Genomic DNA, 23,945 nt, shown 5'->3' on the forward strand with positions numbered 1-23,945 from the left:
GTGTACTCTCCTGTGAGTCCCGAATCCGGAGCTGTGAAACATGTCAGTAAACAGAAGAACCTCCTCATTCTCTTTATTCACACCTTCACAACCCCCGCCAGGGGCAAGGCCGAGAGCCAAGGACCCACACACACTCCCCAGGTACCTATATACATACATGCAGAGAACACATGTTCCCTGCCTCACATACACTTGGATACACATGGACACAGACATACACATCTATGCACATTCCTCAGGTGGACTGCCAACTCTCAGATGAAGCCAGAGGTCCAGGCACCTTTCAGCTGGCAAGTTGGGAACACAGAGTCTCATAGAAATGAGCTCCAAACAGAACTTCCAGCCGAGAACCCCCCTCCATGAGGATCTACTGTCCTGCCTGGGTTCCACCTGTCTGTCCATCCACACCAGCAAGACAGAGTTATAGGTGGAATCAGCTGAAGCCTTCCAAGATCCTCTACAGGTTTGGGACTCCTAGAAGAAGGAGGAAAATCAAGGGAGATAGTAGGACTGGATCTTGTCCCAGATTCCCTGAGAATGAGGGAGGAGACCCAGCTCTGAGTCCAACACTCCAAAAATGAATAGGGGAGCCCACCTCTGTGTAAGCCCCAATACCCTGAAGATGAGGGAGTGCACCTAGCTCTGGGCCCTGGCACGTCAAGAATAAGGCAGGGGATCCAGCTCTGATCCAGACATCCCAAGAATAAGGATGGATATACAGCTCTGAGCCTAATACCCTGAAAATGAGGAGGGAGTCCATCTAGGAGCCCCAGTATCCTGCAGGAGACAGAAGAGACCCAACTCTTGAGTCTGGGACTCAAGAACGAAAGGCCCATCCCTGAGTCCAGAAGTTACAAGAATGAGGAGACCCAACTCTGATTCCCAAAACCCTTATGACTAAGGCACCTGGTTCTTAATCCAGACACTCAAAATGAGGGCACACATCTCCAAGTCCAAACCTCCCAGAGGTCATACTCACCTGGAAGCTTGTCCACCGGAATCATCGGGGCCAAGAACACAGACTTTTGGGGTCCATCCTTCTCATCTGGTCTCAACCTCAGCCTGGAGCACAAAAAGGAAGCTGTCTCCCTGACAATGTGGGCCATCTCAGTCTCTTCCAAAAAGGTTTGTTAGTAAAGGGTCAAGAGAGGAACGGGTGAGAATCATGAAGTTGGGGGCGGGAGGAGGAGGAGGAATGGTTCCAGAATCAGACACGTTCAGTGCGAAGTCATGAGGGGTGGGAATAGGTGTGGTCTATGGGTACCAGAGCCCCTGTGTGGGATCAGAGGATGAGAGGCCAATGGCAGTCACTTACCAGAGCCCCAGTGCCAGGGCCCCAGCCACCAGTCCCAGGAAGGAGAAGATTCCCAAAGATGCCAGCATGGCTACCTGCTCCAGGGCGTCTCTGTGGTCTGAGGGGTAGGGTCACGTGCCAGCTGTGAGAGCAAGCCTGCCTGACCAATCTCGGTGCCCCCTCCTCTCTGGGGCTTTCCCATCCTCTACCACCTTTGCCCATCTGCCCAAGCTCACCAAGTGGCCGCGGGTCTGGTAGGAGGGACGGTCTTGGGGGAGCAGGACTATCCGCCTGAGGTTCTTCCTCTGGTTGCGCGTGTTGCTGGCCCCCAGCTGGTATCTCCTTCGGTAGGGGCCCTGGAGGGAGACGAGACCTGAGGAGAACTATCCACGCGGGGTCGGTGGGGAGGCCAGGGCCAGGGTTGGACACAGGGGCGCCTCGGAGGCGGAGCTTGAAAGGGCAGAGCCAGGGCTTCCCTGGTGGCGCAGTGGTTGAGAGTCCGCCTGCCGATGCAGGGGACAGGTTCGTGCCCCGGTCTGGGAAGATCCCACATGCCGCGGAGCGGCTGGGCCCGTGAGCCATGGCCGCTGAGCCTGCGCGTCCGGAGCCTGTGCTCCGCAACGGGAGAGGCCACAACACTGAGAGGCCCGAGTACCGCAAAAAAAAAAAAAAAGAAAAGAAAAGAAAGGGCAGAGCCAGCTTCCGGGGATGTAAGCAGGGGTGGAGGCTGAGGGGCGGGGTTTAATCTGGGGCAGGGTTTAAGCTAGGGCGGGGCTGCAGGCAGCTACGGGTGAATCCTGGGGCCGCAATTGCCACGCCGCCCCGTAGCGCCTGCAGTTCCACCGACAGATGCTGGGCAGCGGGGCCCCTGCCCTTTCCCTAGGCTCTGTCTCTCACCGGTGCTTGGAGTACCCCAGGCCTCGGGGCTCCAGGCGCTCCAGGTGCCTGCGTCCAGAAAGTCCCGCGCACTGACCCGCACGGCATGGGGCAGCCCAGCCACAGCGTCCGTGATCACCTCCTCCAATCCAGCCGGTTCCACCTGGGAGTGCAGATGGTTCGTCGGCACGTTATCCAGATTATAAGCACTCAGCCTATCTGCCCCCCAGAGCCAGTCTGCAAAGAGCACCCCTTCCTCCCAGTCCTGTCCCTGTCAGCCTGATGCAGCTGTCTGGGCCTCACATAGGGTGGCTGGTGGTGTCAGGTCTACACCTAGTGTTCAGAAGACAAAGGTGCACAGTGGTTTTGGAGACAGGCTGTGACTTCAGACTGCCTGGGTTCAAATCTTTGCTGTAGCACTTACTGAATGACCTTGGACCTGTCTCTGTGCCTCGGTTTCTTCATTTGTAAAATAGAGGTGAATACACCTAAACGAGACAATACATGTAAAATGTGTAGCACAGTGCCTGGCAGACAGATGGTGTTCAATAAATATTGGTTATTGTCGGAGGCAGCAGCCCCCCAGGCCTGGTGCTGGCCAATCTTTGCCATCTCCAGATGTGGGAATTCACCTCGATCCACATCTGAGTATATGAGTGTTTGTATGAGGCTGTGCCTCTGGCTGAAAGGCACTCCTTTTCCTAGAAAAGTTATTTGTAAAAAATCATTGCTGTCTTCCCACAGATGGGCTGAGATCAGTTACAGCCCTGCAGGGCAGAGGCTCGGTCCCTTGGTCCCTGCTACAACCCCAGCACCCAGCACAAGGCCTGGCCCATGGAGAGTACTCTGTAGGGGAAGGCCACGGGGTGTCAGTGACCTGCCAGATCTGGTCACACAGAATACCCAGGAACATGAAACTAGAGACAGGACCCATAGCCCCAGATTGGGACGCACTCCAAGGGCCTCACCATGGACCAGGCTGGATGCTGTGCTGGACGGTACTGCAGCCGGAACTTGAGCAGGAAGTGGGGCTGGCGGGGCCAGGAGGCAGGGTACGTCCAGCTGGCACGCAGGCGGCGAGGATAGCCAGGTACCGACTCTACCCGCAGCCCCTGGGGTGGGTCAGGGCGCACTGAGGGCATTAGAGACACAAATTCAGGGCACAAGGCAGGTACTCATCCCTTCCCCACCACCTCCCAAGGGAAGATGGGTGTGTGCCTAAAGGTCCCTGAGGGGAGGCACTTCCAAGGAGGTTGGGGAAATCTTAAGCTTGATCATCCATTAGGCACAGGACCTATCTGTCATCCCTATTATAAAGTAAGCTAAGATCTGAGGACGGATTTTTGAAATGTTTGTTGAGTGAGTTAAAGAGTGATTCTGGGACTTCCCTGGTGGCGCAGTGGTTAGGAATCCGCCTGCCAGCGCAGGGGACACGGGTTCGAACCCTGGTCTGGGAAGATCCCACATGCCACGGAGCAACTAAGCCCGTGAGCCACAACTACTGAGCCTGTGCTCTAGAGCCCACGAGCCATAACTACTGAGCCCGCATGCCACACTACTGAAGCCCGTGCGCCTAGAGCCCATGCTCCACTACAAGAGAAGCCACCGCAATGAGAAGCCCATGCACCGCAATGGAAAAGTAGCCCCCACTCGCCACAACTAGAGAAAGCCCGTGTGCAGCAACGAAGACCCAATGCAGCCAAATATCAATACATAAAATTTTTTTTAAAAAGTGATTCTGCTTTCCATCCAAGGAAGATGAGTTGGCCCAAATTCCAGCCAGAGCTTTCCACACACAGATCAAGAGGAAGGAGAGGCCAGCAAGGGCTTCCATTGGGCAGGGAGGACATGAGATAGAACTGCCTTCAGCACAAGGCCTAGAAGCAGAGGCAGCACTGGGGCTAGGCAGCCAGGAAGGACTAGTAGGGAAGGGGGTAGTGGCAGCAGCCTCTAGAAGCTGATGTAACCCTGCCTCCTGGGCTCTGATCTCCTTGGGTTCTTAGTCTCCATGGGGGCCGTCTGTGTGCCAAAAAGGGTCTATGTTGGGAGGGAACTATGTGGTACCTCAGGGGAGGAGAGTTCTGAATTTGGGGGGTACCTGTACTCTGGGGTCCGTTTGGGGTCTCTGTGGTAGGGATTTGGGGAGAGCTCTAGGAGTGGGTACTCACAGATGCTCTGCAAGCTCACATCCAGCAGGCGTGTGCTGGCCCCCAGGGGGTTCACTTCAGTCACATTGATCCGGTACTGGCTCCAGAACTCTGCCCCATGGACTACACAGTGGGCAGCCCCTGGGGGGTCCTGTGGGCATGGCCAGGGCCCTGTGGATGGACTCATCCTAGGAGAGAGGATGTGGCCATGAGCTTTGGAAATGCTCACTGTGGGACCCAGCTAGAGCCCCCAGCTTCCCCCTCATGTCCTACCTTTGGCCATCAGCTCCTGGTACCGTCTTCTTCCTGGCAGGGAGGAGGCCATCTGAGGTCAGGAAGGAAAGGAGGGTCCTCCTTCTCTCTCAGGCCTTCCTCAGGACCTCCTTACCTACCTCCCACACCCACATTTTGCTAAACACCCAAACGTATAGGTATACACATCGATCATGCACACACCTGTAGGAGGTGAGGTAGCGGGTGGGTAAACCGCTAACCTGGCTGGGACTCCAAGTGCAGGAGAAGTTCTCATAGTCAGCTGCTCGGCAGGAGACAACAGGGCGGACTGGGGGGTCTAGAGGCAGAGGGTGCAGCTGGAGACTGAGAAGTCCCCAGCCCCTCCCCATCCCAGAGGGCTTACTCAGGGCCTGGATTCCCCCAGGAGCCCCATGTCTCATCGTTGCTACCGCCAATACGCCCTCCCCAACTCACAGCCCAGCTGCAGGGTCACCATGCCCCCAAGTGCACCATCCAGGGTCCGGCAGATATAGGTGCCCTCGTCAGTGCTTTCTGCCCGGGCCAGGACCAGTTTGTGCCCTAGACCAGAGTCAGGTCCCTGGAGCAGCCTTGTCTCCCCGTCCCGAAACCAGGACACTGGAGCCCTGGGGGCGAGATGAGATGATGACAGATAGAGGGATGATTTAAACTATGAGGCAGACCATGTCACAGCTCTCCACTGGCTTCTCACTGTGCTTGCGGTAAAGCTCAAACTCCTTTTGCTGGCTTACAAAGCCCCTGGTGATCTAGCCCTTGCCTTCCTTTCTTTCTTTATTACCTTCCTGTCTCCCCCTCCCCCACTGCACTCCAGTCAGGTTGTGCCTCTTTTAGTTCAAGAGTGTGGAGCTCACTCCCACCTCAGGGCTTTGCACTAGCTGTTCTCTCTGTCAGGAATGCTTGCTTATACCCCAACCTTCAGAAATCAGCTTCAATGTCACCTCCTCAGAGAGGCCTTCCCTTATTACCAATAAAAAGTGGTCACTCAGTTATCCTCTTCCACCTCACTCTCTTTTGATTTTCTGCCCTGCAGCTATTACTACCTGGCATCTTGCCTGGCTTGTGCACTGCTGCATCCCAGGGTCTAGAATAGACCAGGCACTTAGCAGGTGCTCAATACATGTTGGTTGAATGTTCTGTTGAATAAGGATGGTTTGAGGGTTAGGACAGACAGAGAGGTGAGGATTACAGATACAAGGGGCAAGGATGGGAGGGGTGTGAGGACTGGGCAAGGTCAAGAAATGGGTCATGAAAGGGTCCTGTCAGCCCAGCAGGCTGGTGCAGCACTTACCCAGCAGTCACTCCAGGGCAACACAGCGTCATGGCCCTGCCAGGCTGCCCATACTGGACCCCTGTTGAAGGCACTTCTGAGCAGAGGCTCTTCCTTTCCCTCTCTCCCACCCCACCCCACACTTTGTGAGAATGACAGGATAAGGGGTGGACTTTTAAGACCTGAGTGGGGTCATGGGGTCAAAACATCATGTTGTAATCTGGAGACAGAGGTCAGAGAGCAGGGTGGAGAGATGTTGCCAGATTGGATGTCAGGGGTTGGGAGGATGACAGGTTAGGCATGAGAGGGGCCACGGTGATGGTGGCAAGTCACAGGTCAGAGTTGGGTCATAGAGCAGAGTTTTTCTCACCTGGGGGGCCCCAGGCCTGGGGGCAGGGACAGGAGGCACACACCAGGGCTGTAGCCACGGCCACCAGGACCCTGCTCAGCCCTGAGCGGCTGCTGCTCATCTGTGGGGAGAGAGGCAAGGTCAGCGATCCCCCATTCCCAAGATGGGAGGCTAAAGCCTGCCTCCTCCTCTTCCAGACTGGGGCTTTCTAGGAGGAAACCAGGTGCCCAGTGGGGTAAGGACATCAGACATCACTGGGGGCTCTGATGTAAGGTCCCCTTTCCACCATACGCCCAGCGCTGTGAGTGCACACACACGCACACACACCCCCTCACACCCCCCTTCTCAGTCATGGGCTTAGGGCCCAGAACAAAAGCTGGAGGCGACAGACTGTGACAGCACCGCCCCCCGCACCACCCTTGGCGCCCACCCCTGGCACCAAGTGTTGGCACCGGCTCAGTCACTCCCATTAACTCCTCCAATCCAGCTGTTGGGAATTCCGTGTCCATCCCACCTGGCCCAGGGATAGTCATTGCCTCTGACTGACCTGAGGCAGCCCTCATCACCCTGGGATGGGACTGTCATGGTGGGTCTGAGCCCACCCTGTACCCCTGCCATGAGGCCTAGCGCTGCTCTGGCTGCCAAGCCTCTTCTTGCCTGGGCCTGGCTCCTTGCTCTGGGCCGCTCATCTGGGCCTGACTCTGGAATCTTGCTGGTCTTGAGCCTGCGAGGCCAGATGGGGCTAGGGTGCAGGCTGAAGCTGTGGAGTTAAGCAGATCCAGATGCCCTGACTGCTGCCAGAGGCTGGGGGCGGGCGAGGAGCCAGAAGATGGAGACAGGGTGGCGGGACGGGAGAGGAGGCTGAGAGAAGCTGGGAGGCTGAAGGAACAGGAGGCTGGGGTGGGGGCCACAGGACAAAGAGATGCTCAGAGATCAGGACTGGGAGGCGGTGAGAGCTCAACGAGGTGAGGGCTGGGTTGGGGCAGCAGGATCTCAGAAAGACCAAAAAGGTAACCAACCATGTGTGTATGGAGGATGGAGGTGCTAGGAGAGAGGGAATCCTGGATGGGAGAAAGCAGGATGAGGAACGCAGTGGGGAAGAGGGAATGGGGGCAGGAAAAGGGGCAGATGGGCAAGGGGCCCTGGGCGAGGGCTCCAGAAGAGGGAGAGCCCAAATCCCTCCCAGGTAGAGCTGAGCAGCGACCTCCGTGTGTCTGTGTGTCTGTCTGAGTGTGTCTAGTGGCTCACCCCGGACCCCCGGCCGCATTTACCCTGCTTAGCCCTGCCCTACCTCGATGATTCCAGTGGTTGAGTGTCCATGGCCTCCAGGACTTCCTCCCACCAGCTACAGCACCCGTCTCAGCTCTACTCAGTTCTGGGACCCCAGAATCGTCCCCTCCTTCCCCTTCCCTGCCCCCGCCCCTCTGGGCCACGGAGCTCAGCCGCCCCTAGCCAGGCCCCCTCCTCTTTCCTTTCTCCTCCCTCCTACTCTCCCACCCCCTCCCACCCAAGGCCCTGGGAAGGGAAGAGGCCTCCCCCGAGTCTGGAAAGGAAGCCACAGGCACAGCCAGGCACAGCCAGGCACAGCAAGAGGGAAAGGAGAGCTGCTGTGTCCCTGTCAGCAAGAGGTTCCTGTGTTTTCACACAGCAGAACACAGGCACATTCACGCGTGGACTCCCCAGGCACAGTCAACAAAGACACTCCCTTGAACACATGCAGACACAGTCAAATCAAAAAGCAGACACATACTCGTGCTCCCACTCTTTTCACTCCCCAGCAAATATTTCCTTAGGGCACAGCTGTCTGTGTTTTAAGGGGAAGAGGGCCCCATGTTGGGGGATATAAAGAAAAGCCAAAGAGTCCAGTTTCCCCCTCCCCTGGACGTTCCAGCTATTTCTCACCTCCCCCTCTACTCTTCAGGCCCCAGCACCAGGAAATGCCTTTGGTCCCTTGGTGCCAGAAACACAAGACCCACACTTACCCTCAGACACACACTCTCAGACACAGCCTCTCACAGTTACACCGATACACTCAGACATCCTCACCCAGACTCAGACACTTAAACATTTACACATACCAAGACACACACACAGACACACATCTCCCTCTTCCTTGTACAGCCACACACACACACTTAGCACTCCGCCCTGGGATGGGGGGTCACAGCACTCTCTAAAAGCAACTCCTCATCATAGTGTAAGCCCCCTCTTCCAGGGAGCTCTTAGCACGGCAGATCCCCCCATTTCAGGCCCCCAGGTAGCCAAAGAGACAAAGGTGAACAGGGGAGTCAGGCACAGGGGCACAGAGAGAGACAGAGATGCAGAGAATATGAGAGGCAGGACTAAAAAGCAGATACACAGAGATACCTGGGGAGACGAAAGTGTGAAGACACACAGAGCACTAGCTCTAGGAAGACAGTAATAGAGAGAGAAAAAGAAACATAAGGAAACTGAGTCAGACAGGGAGACAGAAAATAAGGAGCAGTGGACCAGTGACAAGGATTCTCAAGCACTAAAAGAAGGAGGGAGAGCCAAGTGTGCTGGGGATGGTCTGCTTACCCTGGCCACTAAGTAGAAAGGTCAGTCCCATTGGCTACTGAAGTGGGTCCCCAAAATGCAAACCCAGCTCCACTCCTCCACAGTCTAACAGTTAGGACACAGGACACACGCCGAGTGCAAGTCTCATCCTTCCTCTGCCATGCTTAAGTCACACACTGGCACACGCAAACCCAGCCATCCACTCTCACACTGGCAGACACAGTGTCAAACTCTGCAGAGACCTTCCCAAAACACATTCCCTGATGTGGTCACAGGCCCTCTCACACACACACAAACACACGACCCGGTCTCTGCCCCCAAAGTGCACACTGACACACACACATAATCCCACACAGGCACAGCCACATGCAGACTCAGCCACAGCACAGCGACACCCGCAGTCACACTAGCTGACAGTTTCACCAAGCGACACTTGCGAAGTTTCGCACACTGACAGCGTCACACACAGCCTTGCAGTCTCTCTCCCTCTCGCTCTCGCTCTCTCTCTCTCTCTCTCTCTCTCACACACACACACACACACACACACACACACACACACGTACTGACAGTCCGTCAGTCACTCCGGGCCCTTCAAATCCCACATCCCCAGGCCCCGCCCTCTCCTCCGCGGTCCCATCAGGCCTCACCTTCTGCGGCCCCCGCCGCCAGCGCCCTCCGCCCTCGCCCTCTGCCCCGGCCTCTACTCCCTGCCGCCCTGGGCCCCCGCCGTGGGGCGGCCCCGCCCAGGCACCAATGGAAGGAGAGGGGTGAAATAGGGGGGGCTCGACCCATTGGAGCCTCCAACTGCCAATCACCCCCATACCCACCTCTGCCGGACACTTCCTGTCCCGTCCGGGACTGAGGAGGCTGCCGGAGACCGAGTCTGGAGCCGGGTTCTTGGGTCCTGGCCTGAAAGCCTCTCCTCCTGGGACAGCAGGACCAGAGCTCTCAGGCCCCGCCCCGTCCACCCCCGAGCTGTCCTCAAACAAAGCCTCAAGTTCAGTGGCTTAGGAGCTACTGGGCAGGTGACCAGAGAAGCTGAAGGTGCCCCTGTCTCCAGATAAGGAAGGGGGTGGACTGGTTGTAAGGCAGTGGGTCTCAAACGTCGCTGGACACTGTAGTTTTAAAACTGTCAAGCCACACTCCAATTAAATCAGTACTGTTTAAAACTCCCCAGATGATTCCAAAATGCAGGCAAATAAAAGGTGTAGGATCGGGGTGGTGGTGGTGGTGGGGTGTGTGTGTGTGTGTGTGTGTGTGTGTGTGTGTGTGTAGCTATGTATGTCACCCATCCAGGGTTCCACTCCCCAGCCAATGGGGGCTCAAGGGAAATGTGTACCACATTTGTCTGAGCTTCTTCCAAACCAGGGTTAACACTCCAAGTTGACCCTTCCCCTCAGGGTCTCTAGGAAGAAAGAATCCTGGACGGGAAGGCAGGCAGCCAAGGTTCTCCTGGGTCAGATCATCACTGTCCAGCCTTGTGTGATTTCCCCTCCCAGAGACTCAATTCCCTCGAGAAGAATGGAGACAAAAAGTGTTCTGGCCATTCCCGCATTACTCAGAAGCTCCTGTCCTCACCTAAAAGTTTGGAGGACCCTAGGTGGCATCATGTCTCCTGCGTTGTATGACTTGTTATTCCCACAGTTACAGTCTTGCCAGGGAAACAGCTCCAGAGGGGAGGGGGTAGACCCAGGGTCACTCCAAAAACCATTCCCCTCCTACCATGGCCCTGAGGCTCCTAACTCTTGTCACCCCTTCCCTGCCAGAGCGGTCTCCTGCCCTGTGCAATGAGTGGGGCACAGAGGCAACAGAGATGTACAGAGCCCGGGCATACATGCTGCACGTGGGAGTCTGGAAAGGCCAAGGACACAAAGCCACGTACACGTTCCCTACCCGCCCCTTCAGCCTCTGTGGGCTGGAGCAGAGCCAAGCTGCAGCCGCTCACATAGCCAGGGTTCTGGCCAGGAGCCTAGGGTCTGGCCACTGACCAATGGGACAAGGATCCTGCTCACCCACTCCGACCAAACCTTCAGTCCCAGGCTTGGTGAGCTGACACCCTAGGGATGGTAGTAAAGGGGGCTCTGGCCTTCCCAAAGCCTCAGCCAAAGACAAGAACAAAGGATTCTAAAACCATTTTAAACTGGGATGCCTTTGTTACTCTAGGAGTAAAAGCCAGACATGACACTGAGTATTAATTTTGTTCAGAGATTTGGGGCAAAGAGGTGGGGAGGTTGTGCCCTTAAGTTTTTGCACATCTGTTGGCAAAGAAAAGTTGTGGCTGGAGCTACACCTTCGGCCTTTAACCCCAGACCCCCAAGGATCAGAGTTCACACTCCTCTGGTGTTAGAATATGTGATTAAAGTTTGAGAAGCACAGTTTTATTGATCCCACATCTGCCCAAACCCTAGGCCCTAGTTCTCTCAGGCAGAAGGCCCTGTGGTCAGTGTGGTCAGGCGATGGTTGCTGTCTCCCTGTCCTTCTGCCCCAGGCAGTAATGAACCTCAGGAAGCGCCCTTAGTCTCTCTGCAGCCTGGAAGGGGGAAAGGGGATAATCAGAGAGGGTAAGGGCTGCCCAGAATGGTGAGTGCTAGGAGACGCTAGGCACTGGGGGAGAGCATGTGGGGTGGGGAGGCTGGTGAGAACGACCCCTGGAATAGCCACAGGATGAAGGAGTCAGCTCCTGAGTCCCTAGGAATACCCAGGTTGTGGGGATTCTCAGGGTCATGATTGTTGGGATCCCTTGAGGAAATAGGAGGGAAAAGGGGACCCAAGGACCCAGGGTGCTCCAAGTCCAGACCTGCTCAGGGGTGAGGTCCCTCTGGGCCTGGGCAAGCATTTCATAGCCAACCATGAATTTCCGGACTGTGGCAGAGCGCAGGAGTGGAGGATAATAATGAGCATGTAGCTGCCAGTGGTCCCAGTTGGCTCCAGCCTCTGATCCCATGGGAGCCCCTGGCGGGAAGAAGGCAGAAATAGTTGGGAAGGGTCCTTTCTTAGTTCTTCAGCCTAGCTCTTACCCCCAGACCATAGCAGGTACCTGAAAACTACATCTTCCAGCATTCCCTGCCAGAGAGGAGAGAAGGCATTGGAAAGCCCACGGGGAGACATAGTTTCACCACGTTCACTTCTCCACCCTCAGTCCCAGCACCCCTGCTCTGAACACTTCCCCAGCAAGTGTTCCAAGGCCTGCTGGGAGTTGCAGTCCACTAAGCTGGGACCCAGGAGCCCAGAAATGGTGTTGGGGTTAGATATGGGTACTCAAAAAGCCTCACCATGCCAGCCCATGGAGTAGGGAAAGGATGTCTCAAATAGGTTGTCATACTTGGTCAAGAGCTTCTTCATGATGGAGGCTAGATCTGGAATCAGAGCCTGACTCTCAGTCTGGGGCCCAGATGCTGGCCCCACCAGAACCATCCCCATCCAAAGCCTGGCCCCAGGGTCCCAGCTGGGAGACTCACCGTCACGCTCAGCCGGGGTCAGCTCAGGCAGCCGCCGCACATGCCGACGGGGCAGCAGTAGTGTCTGGAAGGGCCACACCGCCCAGAAGGGGACCAGCACTAACCAGTGCTCACTGGTTAGGACCAGACGGTCCTAGGCCGACCAAATGGAGATGAGGTCATCAAGGCGGGTGTGAGGGGGGTCAGCAAATAGGCAAGGGAAGGAGAAGAAAAAAACGTACCCAGAAACCGATGGTTTCTCACCACTCCACCACTACCACCCTAGTCTAAGCCATCATCATCTTTTCTTTAGCTTATTGCTACGTCCTCCTAGCAAGTCTCCCTGCTACTTCTCTTCTACCCTCCTCCTTCACACGCCTCTCCTTTTTGGGGTGAGGTTACGGGCTTCTTGGGGACACAAGATCCAGCTTTCTCCCACCTTCCTGAGCAGCTCTTGGCGGCTGTACTCCATTAGCAGGGGCTCTCCGTGCTGACTCTGATAGGCCCGCTGAGATCGCTCCTCACGCTGGGCAACATCTGGCAGGAAACTGCTGGCCCACACCTGTCAAGGAGGAGGAGAAGAGCAGACAGATCCCTCACCTCCAAGCCTCCACATCACTAGCATACCTCCCCTGTTTTCCCTTACTGCAGTTCCCCACCCCACACTGTCTTGGACTCAGCCCAGATATCCACTGAAGCCCCTGACACACATACCTGGCAATGGGGATGGGGGTTGGAACAGCCCATCATGGCTCCTTTGTTTTCAAAGATCTATGAAGTAGGGGTAGGGAGCTTTATAGCCAAAAGGACAGCAAGTCAACCCCTCCGAACCACAACCTGTGGAAATAAAAATGCCACTTCCCAAAAGCAAACTGCACCACCCCCTCCCTGCCCATCTAGGGGAGAGGGCGACCTCACAGACCTGCACCCAAGGGTACTGGGTACCCAGCTCCTCTGTCACTGAGGCCCATGCATCAACGACAGCTCGGATCTCAGGGACTGACATGAGTGGCAGTGTCACATCCGACCAGGGGTGGAAGCACATAACCTTACTAGGTGGTGAAGAAGGGAGAAATGACAGAGATATAGGGCTCCTTGTGCTGGGGGCAGGGCCCAACCCCAGTGCTCAATCCAGGCCCCGGGTTGAAGGGTGTAAGAGTGGAAATTCATAGTTACCAAACTCCTCGAGCAGCCTCTGCTTGGAAAAGGGGGTGATCACTGGGTCCTAAGATAAAGGGGTATCACTCTCTGCAACAGAAGTCCCCCAACAAGGTCCAGCCTCCTTTCTCCCCAACAGCAGCTAGATCCAAGTTACCTGGACTAGGGGCATCAGGCTGCAGAGCTGGGAAGTCATTGTCAAACAGGAAGGTGCCTTCATAGTGGGGATTCACCTACAGACAAGGATGGGCTAGAAGCATTTGCTGGCCCATACTACCAGTCATCTGATGGGCTTCAAGGTTACAAGGCGGGAAGAAGGCCACTCTGAGGTCAAAAAGACTTGGTGGGATATGACCCAGAGGTCCACTCCCCTGTGGGGTGAAGGGCTAGGGTCCACTCCCCTGTAGGGTGAAGAGAAGCTCTAAGGGCAGTGGATGGGGAACTACTCCCACCGGGCCCAGCCTGCAGATGTAGGATCTAAAGACTTACCTCTCCATTGGCCCGTGTGGCCCCCGGACACAGAGGGTTGTGGGGGTCATGGCGGGGTACTGTCGTCAGAAGCGGGGGTTCTACCTGCCCCTGCCAGGGCCGCTTCATGCGGTGCGCTGACACCAGCACCCACTCATCTTGTAGCGGGTTGTAGCGGATATGCTGATGCTCTGGGGGCAGACCGTCAAGATCAGTCACAAAGCCCTACGCCCCTTTCTCCCCTGGGTCTTACCCACCAGCAGGCCCAAGCTCGGATGCACCCTCTTGTCCCCACCCTACTCAGGAGCTAAAGGCCAGAGCTTGGGCGTTCCCAGCGCCAATCAGCCTGCAGCCCCAACACCGGCGTGTCCCTTCGCCGCGCGTGCCTGGAGGGGTGGGCGCGCCGACCTGCGGGGAGGGACGACAACTTCCTAAGGAAGGGGAGGGCTCAGCTTCGCGTCCCAGCGAGTCCCGGCCGCCCTGCGGTTACCGCTCGCCCGGAAGGTTGTGGCCATGGCGTCCGCCTCCGACGCCTGCCGGCGCTGCTCAGGACACGCTCCCCTGCGTAACGGGAGACCACCGGGTGGAGATACCTTCGGCAACTTCTGCCTGCTCACCTCGCCCCCACCGCCTAGTCGGCCCGACCCCGCCCCGCCCCGCCCCGCCCTCGCTGATTGGACAGCCGCCAGCACGTGACTGTCTGAGGGCCGGCCCGGCCACCTGGGGGCGGAGTTCAGGACTGCGTACAGCTAAAGGGGGCGACTTTGATGATCCTACTTTAGGGCCAAAGCCACTAACTACCCTGGAAGAACCTCTGTGAAACCTGCTTACTACATATCCCTCGGCTCCAGGATGCTTACAAGAGTTACTTGCTTTCTTAAAGTCATTCATTTGGTCATTCATTCAGCAAATACTTACTATCTACCACCACGTGCCAGGCCCCTAGGCTCCACATGGCGCAAAGGGATGTCCCTGTGTGCACGAGTCAGGCATAGTCTCAGCCCTCCTAGAGCTTACATTCTAGGGTAAGTCAGGGTATAACCCTGGATCCGCAGTCACCTCACTCACCTGCTTGGTGGCTCTGGCAGAGGAAAGGCAAGGGGGTGGGGGTGAGGGGCTGTAGGGCTTGATCTGCTTCAGCTAAACCTTGGCTTCAGGTACTGTCTGGAGGAGTGGGTACCTCACCGTAACCATGCTCTAGCCCCACCAGGCAGCAGAAACGGGTTTGGGAAAAAAGGGCTAAGTAATCATATTCTCTCTCTCTCATATGCACACACACAAAAAACACAAGAAGTGGTCAGGGTAAGAGGGCTATAAGAAATCTGAAAATGTGGGGAGGACAGGACTATCAGTAGCTCCAACCACCATCTGGGTGGGGTCAGAGGTGTTTCCTTTGCACACCCCTGTCCCTTCTCCAGCTTTTCCTTGGAACAAACCAGTTGGCTAACACTAGGATAAACTTCAAATTAATTCCTCCCCTGACACTTTATAGAGCCATCTAAATATTGTCTGAACCTCCTCCCCATTTCACAGTGGAGAACCGAGGCCTCAAGATCACCCAAAGGATAAGTGGCCAAGCTGAGATTTGAACCCAAGTTTCCAAGCTCTTCCTGATGCTTTGAAATGCCTCTGAGACTTCAGTGAGTTTTTGTTTGTTTGTTTGTTTCTTGGCCATGCCATATGCAGGATCTCAGTTCCCCGACCAGGGATTGAACCTGGGTCATAGCAATGAGAACCCAGAATCCTAACCACTAGGCCAGCAGGAAACTCCCTCAGTGAGCCTTAAGATAGAAACCTAGTGAGCTAGGAGCTGGGCAGTAGCAGTGAGGCCCCTTCCCCCAAACCAGGCCAGGAGAAGCCAGGTGTTTTGCTGAGCTCAGATGTAAAAACTGGGTCATAGGTCATTTACCTTATCTCTGCCCAGGGGCCTCAGACTGGAATCTAAAGAGGCCACTAGGTAGAGGGCAGGGAGCAGGGAGCTGAGAAACCAGAGTTTTACATGTCCCACTGGCTGTACGTGTAATAGGGATGTAAGGGGGTTAAAAGATATACTTTTTGTGGAAAGGGAATGTTGCCTTGCTATTCCAATAAACAACAAATTTTGCTACAGCATCAGCTCCTGCAGCTGCCCCCACAACGGTGGTGCGCCCTGAGGGGAATTCAGGATGGAGAAAAACAAGAAGCATTATCAGCTTTTTTTTTTTTTTAACTATTTGCTTATTTACTTTTGTAAATGCTTTTTTTTTTTTTCTTTTTTCTTTTTTGGCCGCGTTGTGCAGCATGTGGGATCCTAATCCCCTGACCAGGCTTCCAACCTGCACCCCCTGCATTGGGAGCGTGGAGTCTTAACCACTGGACCACCAGGGAAGTCCCAGCATTATGTGCTTTGGTTACTGGTTTCTGTCTGACTTACTTCACTTAGTATGGTAATCTCTAGGTCCATCCATATTGCTGCAAATGACATTCTTTCATTCTTTTTTATGGCTGAGTAATATTCCATTGTATATATGTACCACATCTTCTTTATCCATTCATCTGTCGATGGACATTTAGGTGGCTTCCATGTCCTGGCAATTGTAAGTAGTGCTGCAATGAACATAGTGGTAGATGTCTCTTTTTGAATTATGGTTTTCTCAGGGTATATGCCTAGTAGTGGGATTGCTGGGTCATGTGGTAGTTCTATTTTTAGTTTTTTAAGGAACCTCCATACTGTCCTCCGTAGTGGCTATATCAATTTACATTCCCACCAACGGTGCAGGAGGGTTCCCTTTTCTCCACACCCTCTCTAGCATTTATTGTTTGTAGATTTTTTGATCATGGCTGTTATGACTGGTGTGAGGTGATACCTCACTGTGGTTTTGAGCTGCATTTCTCTAATAATTAGCCTCTTTTTTTTTTTTTTTTTTTGCGGTACGTGGGCCTCTCACTGCTGTGGCCTCTCCTGTTGCGGAGCACAGGCTCCGGACGCGCAGGCTCATTGGTCATGGCTCACTGGCCCAGCCGATCTGCGGCATGTGGGATCTTCCCGGACCGGGGCACGAACCCGTGTCCCCTGCATCGGCAGGCAGACTCTCAACCACTGCGCCACCAGGGAAGCCCACCTTTCTCTTTTTTAAAACGATGTGTCCTTATCTTTGACAAAGGAGGCAAGAATATACAATAGAGAAAAGACAGCCTCTTCAATAAGTGGAGCTGGGAAAACTGGACAGCTACACGTAAAATAATGAAATTAGAACGCTCCCTAACACCATCCACAAAAATAAACTCAGAATGGATTAAAGACCTAAATGTAAGGCCAGACACTATCAAACTCTTAGAGGAAAACATAGGCAGAACACTCTTTGACATAAATCACAGCAAAATCTTTTTTGACCCACCTCCTAGAGTAATGGAAATAAAATAAAAAATAAACAAGTGGGACCTAATGAAACTTAAAAGCTTTTGCACAGCAAAGGAAACCATAAACAAGACGAAAAGACAACCCTCAGAATGGGAGAAAATATTTGCAAACAAAGCAACTGACAAAGGATTAATCTCCAAAATATACAAGCAGCTCATGCAGCTAAATATCAAAAAAACAAACAACCCAATCCAAAAATGGGCAGAAGACCTAAATAGACACTTCTCCAAAGAAGACATATAGATTGCCAACAAACACATGAAAAGATGCTCAACACCACTAATCATTAGAGAAATGCAAATCAAAGCCACAATGAGGTATCTCCTCACACCAGTCAGAACGGCCATCATCAAAAAATCTACAAACAATAAACACTGGAGAGGATGTGGAGAAAAGGGAACCCTCCTGCACTGCTGGTGGGAATGTAAATTGATACAGCCACTATGGAAAACAGTATGGAGGTTCCTTAAAAAACTAAAAATAGAACTACCACATGACCCAGCAATCCCACTGCTGGGCATATACCCTGAGAAAACCATAATTCAAAAAGATACATGTACCACTATGTTCATTGCAGCACTATTTACAATTGCCAGGACATGGAAGCAACCTAAATGTCCATCGACAGATGAATGGATAAAGAAGACGTGGCACATACATATAATGGATTATTACTGAGCTATAAAAAGAAACAAAATTGAGTTATTTTTAGTGAGGTGGATGGACCTTGAGTCTGTCATACAGAGTGTAAGTCAGAAAAACAAATACCGTATGCTAACACATATATATGGAATCTAAAAAAAAAGGGTTCTGAAGAGTCTAGAGGCAGGACAAGAATAAAGACGTAGTTGTAGAGAACGAACTTGAGGACACAGGGCAGGACGGGGAAGCTGGGATGAAATGAGAGAGTAACACTGACATATATACACTACCAAATGTAAAATGGATGGCTAGTGGGAAGCTGCTGCATAGCACAGGGAGATCAGCTCAATGTTTTGTGACGACCTAGAGGGGTGGGATAGGGAGGATGGGAGGGCGGCTCAAGAGGAAGGGGATATGAGGATATTTGTATACTTACAGCTGCTTCACTTTGTTGTACAACAGAAACTAACACAACACTGTAAAGCAATTATACTCTAATAAAGATATTAAAAAACAAGAAAAATACAAAACAGTACAAACTAAATAAATAAAACAGTGTGTGCTGGAGAAGATTTCTGAAAGACCAGGTAGGGGAGCTGCAGACCTAGACAGTCCCAGAGGACTCTGTCTGAAACAAGGGGGCAGAGACCAGATTTGCTAGTCCCTGCTACGCAGGCTTCTTAAAGAATGGTCAACTCAGGAGTGTCACAGAAGCCAGAGCCAATACAAAAACATGTTCCCTCAATCCTGCATTTTCCTCTAAATAATCCCTTTTTTTATCATTCCCTTCTTGGTCAAATTTCTCAAAAATTAGTTCATCTTCCCAGCCTCTACTCTTACCCGCACAGTACACTATAACATGTCTTTTGCCCTGTAGTAGTCGGGGTAAATAATCTTAGCTGCTGTAACAAACAACCTCCAAACTCAGTGGCTTAGTACCATAGTCCATTGTGGGAGAGAGGGAGAGCTCTGTCCCATGCAGCATTCGGAATTCTCCACTACTTAATTGTATGTAACTGTATGAGATAAGACAAGAAAGTGAGTGTCAAGAATTTCACAGATTTTACGAGCCAGACCTGGAAATGGCATATGTCATTTCTGCCTATACTTCATTGGCCAGAACACAATCACATAGCCTCACCTAACTACAAAGTAGACTGGCTGCCCAAGAGCAAAAGGAATGGATTTGTGAATGTATAGCATAATCTCTGCTACATGCCCATACTGAGAAACCCAATGACCATTTCCAGTCATTTCATAGGACCACTCAATTATATTTGACTGTGTTGACCATTCCATCACTCTCATGTGTGAGGCTACACTCTTCCAGTTCTCTTCTGCTTTATGTTTTATTGATATAACTAACACATATGACACCACATGCCAGACACTAATTGCTTTGTAAATATTAACTCATTTAGTCTTCATCACAATAAAGGTATGTACTTTTATTCATCCCATTTTACAGATGAGAAAACTGAGTCACAAAGAGTTTAAGTAACTTGCCCAAGATCACACAACCAGTAGGTGGCAGGAGCCAGGCTTTTAACACAGTCAGTCCCGTCCAGAGTGTCTTTCTTATCACTGCACTCTGCTGCCTCTTTTCTCTTCTGTTTCTTTTCTGCTTCTGTTCCTTTTTCACTCCCCCCCATCCCCGCCGCCGCCGATAACCTTCAGTTGGCTTACAAGGCCCTCCTCTCATATTTTGTACTTCAGAATAAAGAATGTATTGTTGGCCCCCCAGAAGACCCCACGCTGTGTCTCTCCTCGGTGCCTTTGCTCTTGGAGTGGGTCTCACTGGCTCACTGGAATGCCCTTCCCATCGCTCTTAAAGACACTGCGCAGGTGGCACCGCCTCCAAAAGCCGTCCATAACGTTCCCAAGTAGAAGAGCCTCCTTTCCACCTTCTGTGCTAGCAAAGGCGGGCCTTAACCATCACAAGTCCGGAAGGCTCTGCTTCCGGGTTGCCTGCTTCACCAGTCAGTGAGCCCAGGCGGGCCAGTCCATTCTGGGTCTCACCGCCATCCCCGCAACCTCAAGTATAACAGCTCTAGGCGAGAGCGTGCCTAGAGCTCCCAACAGCTGAAGCTAGGAGAGCTTGGCCCCGCCCCCTTGCCTGACGCGCGCGGCGCCGCCCCGCCCTTCGGCGCACCCGGCTCCCCGCTCCACGAGAGGTAATGGTTCGACCCGAGAGGCGGTGCCCCGGTGCCCTGGCAGTTCCGATTGGCCAGGGCCAATTGTGACTGAACAGCTACATTTCTCGTAGCCCGGCCACCGCCGTGGTACGGGTCGCCAACGGACACGGAGGCAGTGAGGGTCACAGCCTTAGGCCCCCCACCTCTCTCTGCGCGGCGCTAGGCCATGCCGCCCGCTGGGAGGCGGTGGACCCTGGGCCGGCGGTGGGCGTGGGCCGCGCTGCTCCTGGCGACCGCGGCTGTGCTGGCCCAGGTGGTCTGGGTCTGGCTGGGCACTCAGAGTTTCATCTTCAAGCATGAAGAGATCGCGCAGCTGGCTCGGCAGTACGCCGGTGAGGCGGCGGGTGGAGGGCAGGGGGCTGGGGAGGGCCGGGCGTAGCTGGAGGTGCCGGGGGCACCGTTCCCCAGTTCGTGACCGTTGCTGACCCTGACTTGGCTGTTCCTCCGCCCCCGCCAGGACTGCAGCACGAGATGGCCTTCTCTCGGCTGATCGTGGAGCTGCGGCGCCTGCACCCAGGCCACGTGCTGCCCGACCAGGAGCTGCAGTGGGTGTTCGTGAACGCGGGAGGCTGGATGGGCGCCATGTGCCTTCTGCACGCCTCCCTGTCGGAGTACGTGCTGCTCTTCGGCACCGCCCTGGGCTCTAGCGGCCACTCGGGTCAGTGCTGGCGGCGGGCCGGGCTGGGAGGCTGGGGCTGTACAAGGGCCCATGCCCTCCTTCCTGATGTTCGGTCAGGCCATCGAGTGGTGCGGATTCCCTGATATTCATTGTCCATTTGATTGTCTCTCAGGGCGCTATCAGGTTGAGATCTCGGATACCATCATCTCTGGCACCTTCCACCGGTGGAGAGAGGGCACTACCGTAAGCGAAGTCTTCTACCCAGGTGGGTAAGGTGGCTCTGTTAGAGAGGTGGGTCTCTTCATTCTTGGGTGCCTATAGTTGGGGGAAAGAGCCATGGCATGGAAAGGGGGTGCGTTGAGAGGCCCTCCTCCTAGTTCCTTTGCCCTCTTTTTAAGCCCCAGGTGGTTGGTTGTGGCAGGGTTCAGGGTCTCTGTTGCCTTCCTCTGTCAAATGGAAACAAAACATAACAGCTTCCTGTTAACCACGTCTGGTTTTAATCATCCAGTATTCCAGCAGTTGTTGGAGAGACAGTTGGGTAATCAGAAATGCTCTTATGCCCCCAAAGACAAGGCAGACAGTTGTCTTCCCTCTTGCGTATAATGAAACATTTGGACTTCTAAGTAAGTTTGAGGTTGAATGTTACAAGCATGGCAGACATTGTAACTGAACAGCTACATTTCTCAGAAAGCCTGGCAAGTCTTATATTCACCTCTTCCTATCTAACAGGCCCAGCCCAAGTTTAGCTAAACTTCTGCTTGACATGAGTGAGGCTTGGGAGTGCAGACTTCCATGACTCCCAAACAATGGTGCAGGGCCAGGTGAGGCTTCCTCCAAGAGAGGACATGAGCCAGATGATGCCACAGAGGAAAGTTTAAGAGTGGCCACCTTAGCCTCGTGCCCTTGCAGATGGGCAGCCAGGCCAGTGAGGTAAGGCTTTTCCTTTCCTGAAGCTCCCTCTCCATTCCCTACCCCTGTAGAGCCCACAGGCTAGGGAGGTGGTGGCAATGGGAGGGCAGGGCCAGGCTCTTCATGTGGGTGCTCCCTGTCCCCCCAGGGGAGACAGTGGTGCACAGGCCTGGCGAGGCAACGGCTGTGGAGTGGGGGCCAAACACGTGGATGGTGGAGTACGGCCGGGGTGTCATCCCATCTACCCTGGCCTTCGCGCTGGCTGACACAATCTTCAGCACCCAGGACTTCCGCACCCTCTTCTATACTCTTCAAGTCTATGCCCGGGGCCTCCGGCTTGAACTCACCACCTACCTCTTTGGCCAGGATGCCTGACCAGCCAGGCCCGAAGGAGGACCTGTGGATGGACAGGAGCGGGCAGGCCTGCACACATCCACTTGCTGGACCCCACGTGAACAGACATGGACATACTCACAACATGCAGATACTGAATTCCTGGTGTATGAGCAGGGACACACATACATACAGCCAAACATAGTCATGGGAACACATGGGACACACATTCAGATGCTGAATCCTGTTTGTACGGCAGCATTACGCATTCACACCCATGCAGAGAGGGAGCCCCACATATACCAAAGGGGCCAGTCATGTTCGAGCACATATCCCACAAGCTCGACTCACTAACTCAGGCCTTTCCAGAGCTTCTCTGCCCCTAGTCGGGGCTCTGGAGTTAGGGATGGGGGTGGCTATTACAAACTGCCTGGGTCTGACCCTTCCACCCAGCAGCCACTGGGGGGGATGAGGGAGCAGAGGAGCTGCCTGTGGAGGCTCCCTTCACCTGCAGCTGTGACGCCCTTCCCCTTCATCTCCTTGTCCTCACCAGATGCCTTACCCCATCCTGTTCCCCTGCTATGCAAGTACCCTCATGGCCTGTCCCCGCCCCCGCAACCAAGTTAGCTGGAGAACCAGAAGAATGTGGCAAATGCTGAGGCCATACCTCCCTCCAGGGTATAATGGGGAGGCTGGCCTCAGCTGAGGGCCCAGTGCTGGGGTGAGGACCTAGACAGGTGGGCCCAGGTCCAAGGGGTTGCCGCTGGCCTAGAGAAAGCCTTTTCTGCATGTACGTACACACACACTTATCACAGCTTCCAGACACTGCCTTTGCTGCATTCTCTGTCCATGTATCTGTGTCTGTCAATAAAGACCTGTTGAACAGTTTCATTTCTTTTTGTGTCTGAGCAGCAGTAGGACCTCTAACTCCTGGGGGCCTCAGGAAGGCCTCTTCCTTGCTGTGTGATTCAGTTTATGACAGCAGCTTTTTACTATATACTTTAGTGTCCCCAGGAATCACCTGGCAGGCTCGTTGACTCTACAGATTATTGTGCCCAATCCCCAGAGATCAGTTCTGGCCTGAGGCCTTGAGATCAGCATGTTTAATAAGATTCTCTCCACCAGGTTTGAATGCCACAATTTCAGAAATTCATGGCTGGGTGAGGTGGCGTGTGTCTTGCTCTTGGTCTCGTCTCTGCCAGTGCTGTTCTGGGCACAGTCCTGGGACTCCTGCCCTGGATGACCACAGGGTGGCAGTGTGCAGCCACTTTTGGGCTGAAAGGCATAGTCATTCTCCATCTGCTTTTTTCTAGGTTTCCAGGGTATCATGTCCACGTCCACCCAGAGCAGGAGTTCTTTCTCTCCAGTCTTCCTTTTCCAGGACCCCCCCCTTCTGTGGAGGTTCCCGGGGCTGGGGAGCAGACACACTATCTGGTGGTGTCTAAGGTAGTGGGGGGCTGGGGCTAGGATGAGGCCAGAGAGGTGTCTGAAGTACACACTCCCAAGGGTCCGGCATTTGCCTCACCCTCCTCCTGGCCCTGTTCTGAAGATGAGCAAGACCCAGGCCTCTCACTTCTTAGGATTCTGTTATATTAAAAATGGAAGGAACATGATTATAAAAAAATGTACATTCTAAAAATGTGATATTCTAATGAGTAAAAATACAAAAGACTACATGTATAACCATCTGGAAGCAATATCAAAAGTCTAAATATGTGGCTCAGAATGAACGTGAGGCCCAGGCAAGGTGGCCATCCTGACACCTTACCACCACCGCAGTGTTGGCCATGACAGGCCCTGTCTGGGGCCACTCCGTTTGATCACAGGTTGCAAAGCCAAGCCTCAGGATTTCTCCCACCCTGTAACCCAGCTTTGCCTCTAGGCTCAGAGCCCACATCTGTTAGGGATGCCCCAGCTCCCTTTGTCATCCCTACCTTTCATATAGGAGTAGCCTCCCAGGCCCCTCCCCATCTCTGTTGCTAAGTCCAGTGGTTATTTCTTCTCACTATCATTTGACACAGTTACTCTTAAAAGACTCCT

General features: G+C 53.8%; 3 protein-coding genes across 10 annotated transcripts; 1 reads left to right on the plus strand and 2 right to left on the minus strand.

Moving 5' to 3' along the window:
• Positions 1-57: 57 nt before the first annotated feature.
• On the minus strand, positions 58-9,664 carry IL11RA (interleukin 11 receptor subunit alpha). 5 transcript variants are annotated; one of them, XM_060100846.1, is made up of 13 exons: positions 9,572-9,664; positions 6,228-6,327; positions 5,879-5,939; positions 5,026-5,195; positions 4,774-4,888; positions 4,591-4,623; positions 4,339-4,505; positions 3,139-3,302; positions 2,192-2,333; positions 1,531-1,650; positions 1,316-1,412; positions 980-1,062; positions 58-474 (listed from the first exon to the last, which is right to left on the minus strand). In XM_060100846.1, exons 2-13 carry the CDS (start codon positions 6,325-6,327, stop codon positions 458-460), a joined length of 1,269 nt encoding a protein of 422 aa, XP_059956829.1. In that variant the 5' UTR covers positions 9,572-9,664; the 3' UTR covers positions 58-457. The 5 variants fall into 5 exon arrangements, with proteins under 5 accessions (XP_059956829.1, XP_059956830.1, XP_059956833.1 ...); XM_060100847.1 differs by lacking the exon at positions 9,572-9,664 and adding an exon at positions 9,392-9,473; XM_060100850.1 differs by lacking the exons at positions 5,879-5,939; positions 9,572-9,664 and adding exons at positions 6,754-6,966; positions 9,392-9,431.
• A 1,418-nt stretch (positions 9,665-11,082) lies between these two features.
• GALT (galactose-1-phosphate uridylyltransferase) lies at positions 11,083-14,442 on the minus strand. Of its 4 annotated transcripts, XM_060100870.1 has the most exons (12): positions 14,298-14,442; positions 14,194-14,238; positions 13,829-13,998; positions 13,497-13,572; positions 13,358-13,406; positions 13,104-13,233; positions 12,896-12,952; positions 12,621-12,743; positions 12,203-12,335; positions 12,017-12,100; positions 11,542-11,696; positions 11,083-11,274 (listed from the first exon to the last, which is right to left on the minus strand). In XM_060100870.1, exons 1-12 carry the CDS (start codon positions 14,320-14,322, stop codon positions 11,194-11,196), a joined length of 1,128 nt encoding a protein of 375 aa, XP_059956853.1. In that variant the 5' UTR covers positions 14,323-14,442; the 3' UTR covers positions 11,083-11,193. The 4 variants fall into 4 exon arrangements, with proteins under 4 accessions (XP_059956853.1, XP_059956854.1, XP_059956851.1 ...); XM_060100871.1 differs by lacking the exon at positions 14,194-14,238; XM_060100868.1 differs by having other exon boundaries at positions 14,216-14,390.
• A 5,607-nt stretch (positions 14,443-20,049) lies between these two features.
• SIGMAR1 (sigma non-opioid intracellular receptor 1) lies at positions 20,050-22,793 on the plus strand. The gene is made up of 4 exons (XM_060101915.1): positions 20,050-20,376; positions 20,502-20,702; positions 20,836-20,928; positions 21,721-22,793. The coding sequence occupies exons 1-4, from the start codon at positions 20,211-20,213 to the stop codon at positions 21,945-21,947; spliced, it is 687 nt and encodes a 228-aa protein (XP_059957898.1). The 5' UTR covers positions 20,050-20,210; the 3' UTR covers positions 21,948-22,793.
• Positions 22,794-23,945: the final 1,152 nt, after the last annotated feature.

This window comes from Mesoplodon densirostris, chromosome 6 (assembly GCF_025265405.1).
Source record: "Mesoplodon densirostris isolate mMesDen1 chromosome 6, mMesDen1 primary haplotype, whole genome shotgun sequence".
NCBI classification, from domain to species: domain Eukaryota; kingdom Metazoa; phylum Chordata; class Mammalia; order Artiodactyla; family Ziphiidae; genus Mesoplodon; species Mesoplodon densirostris.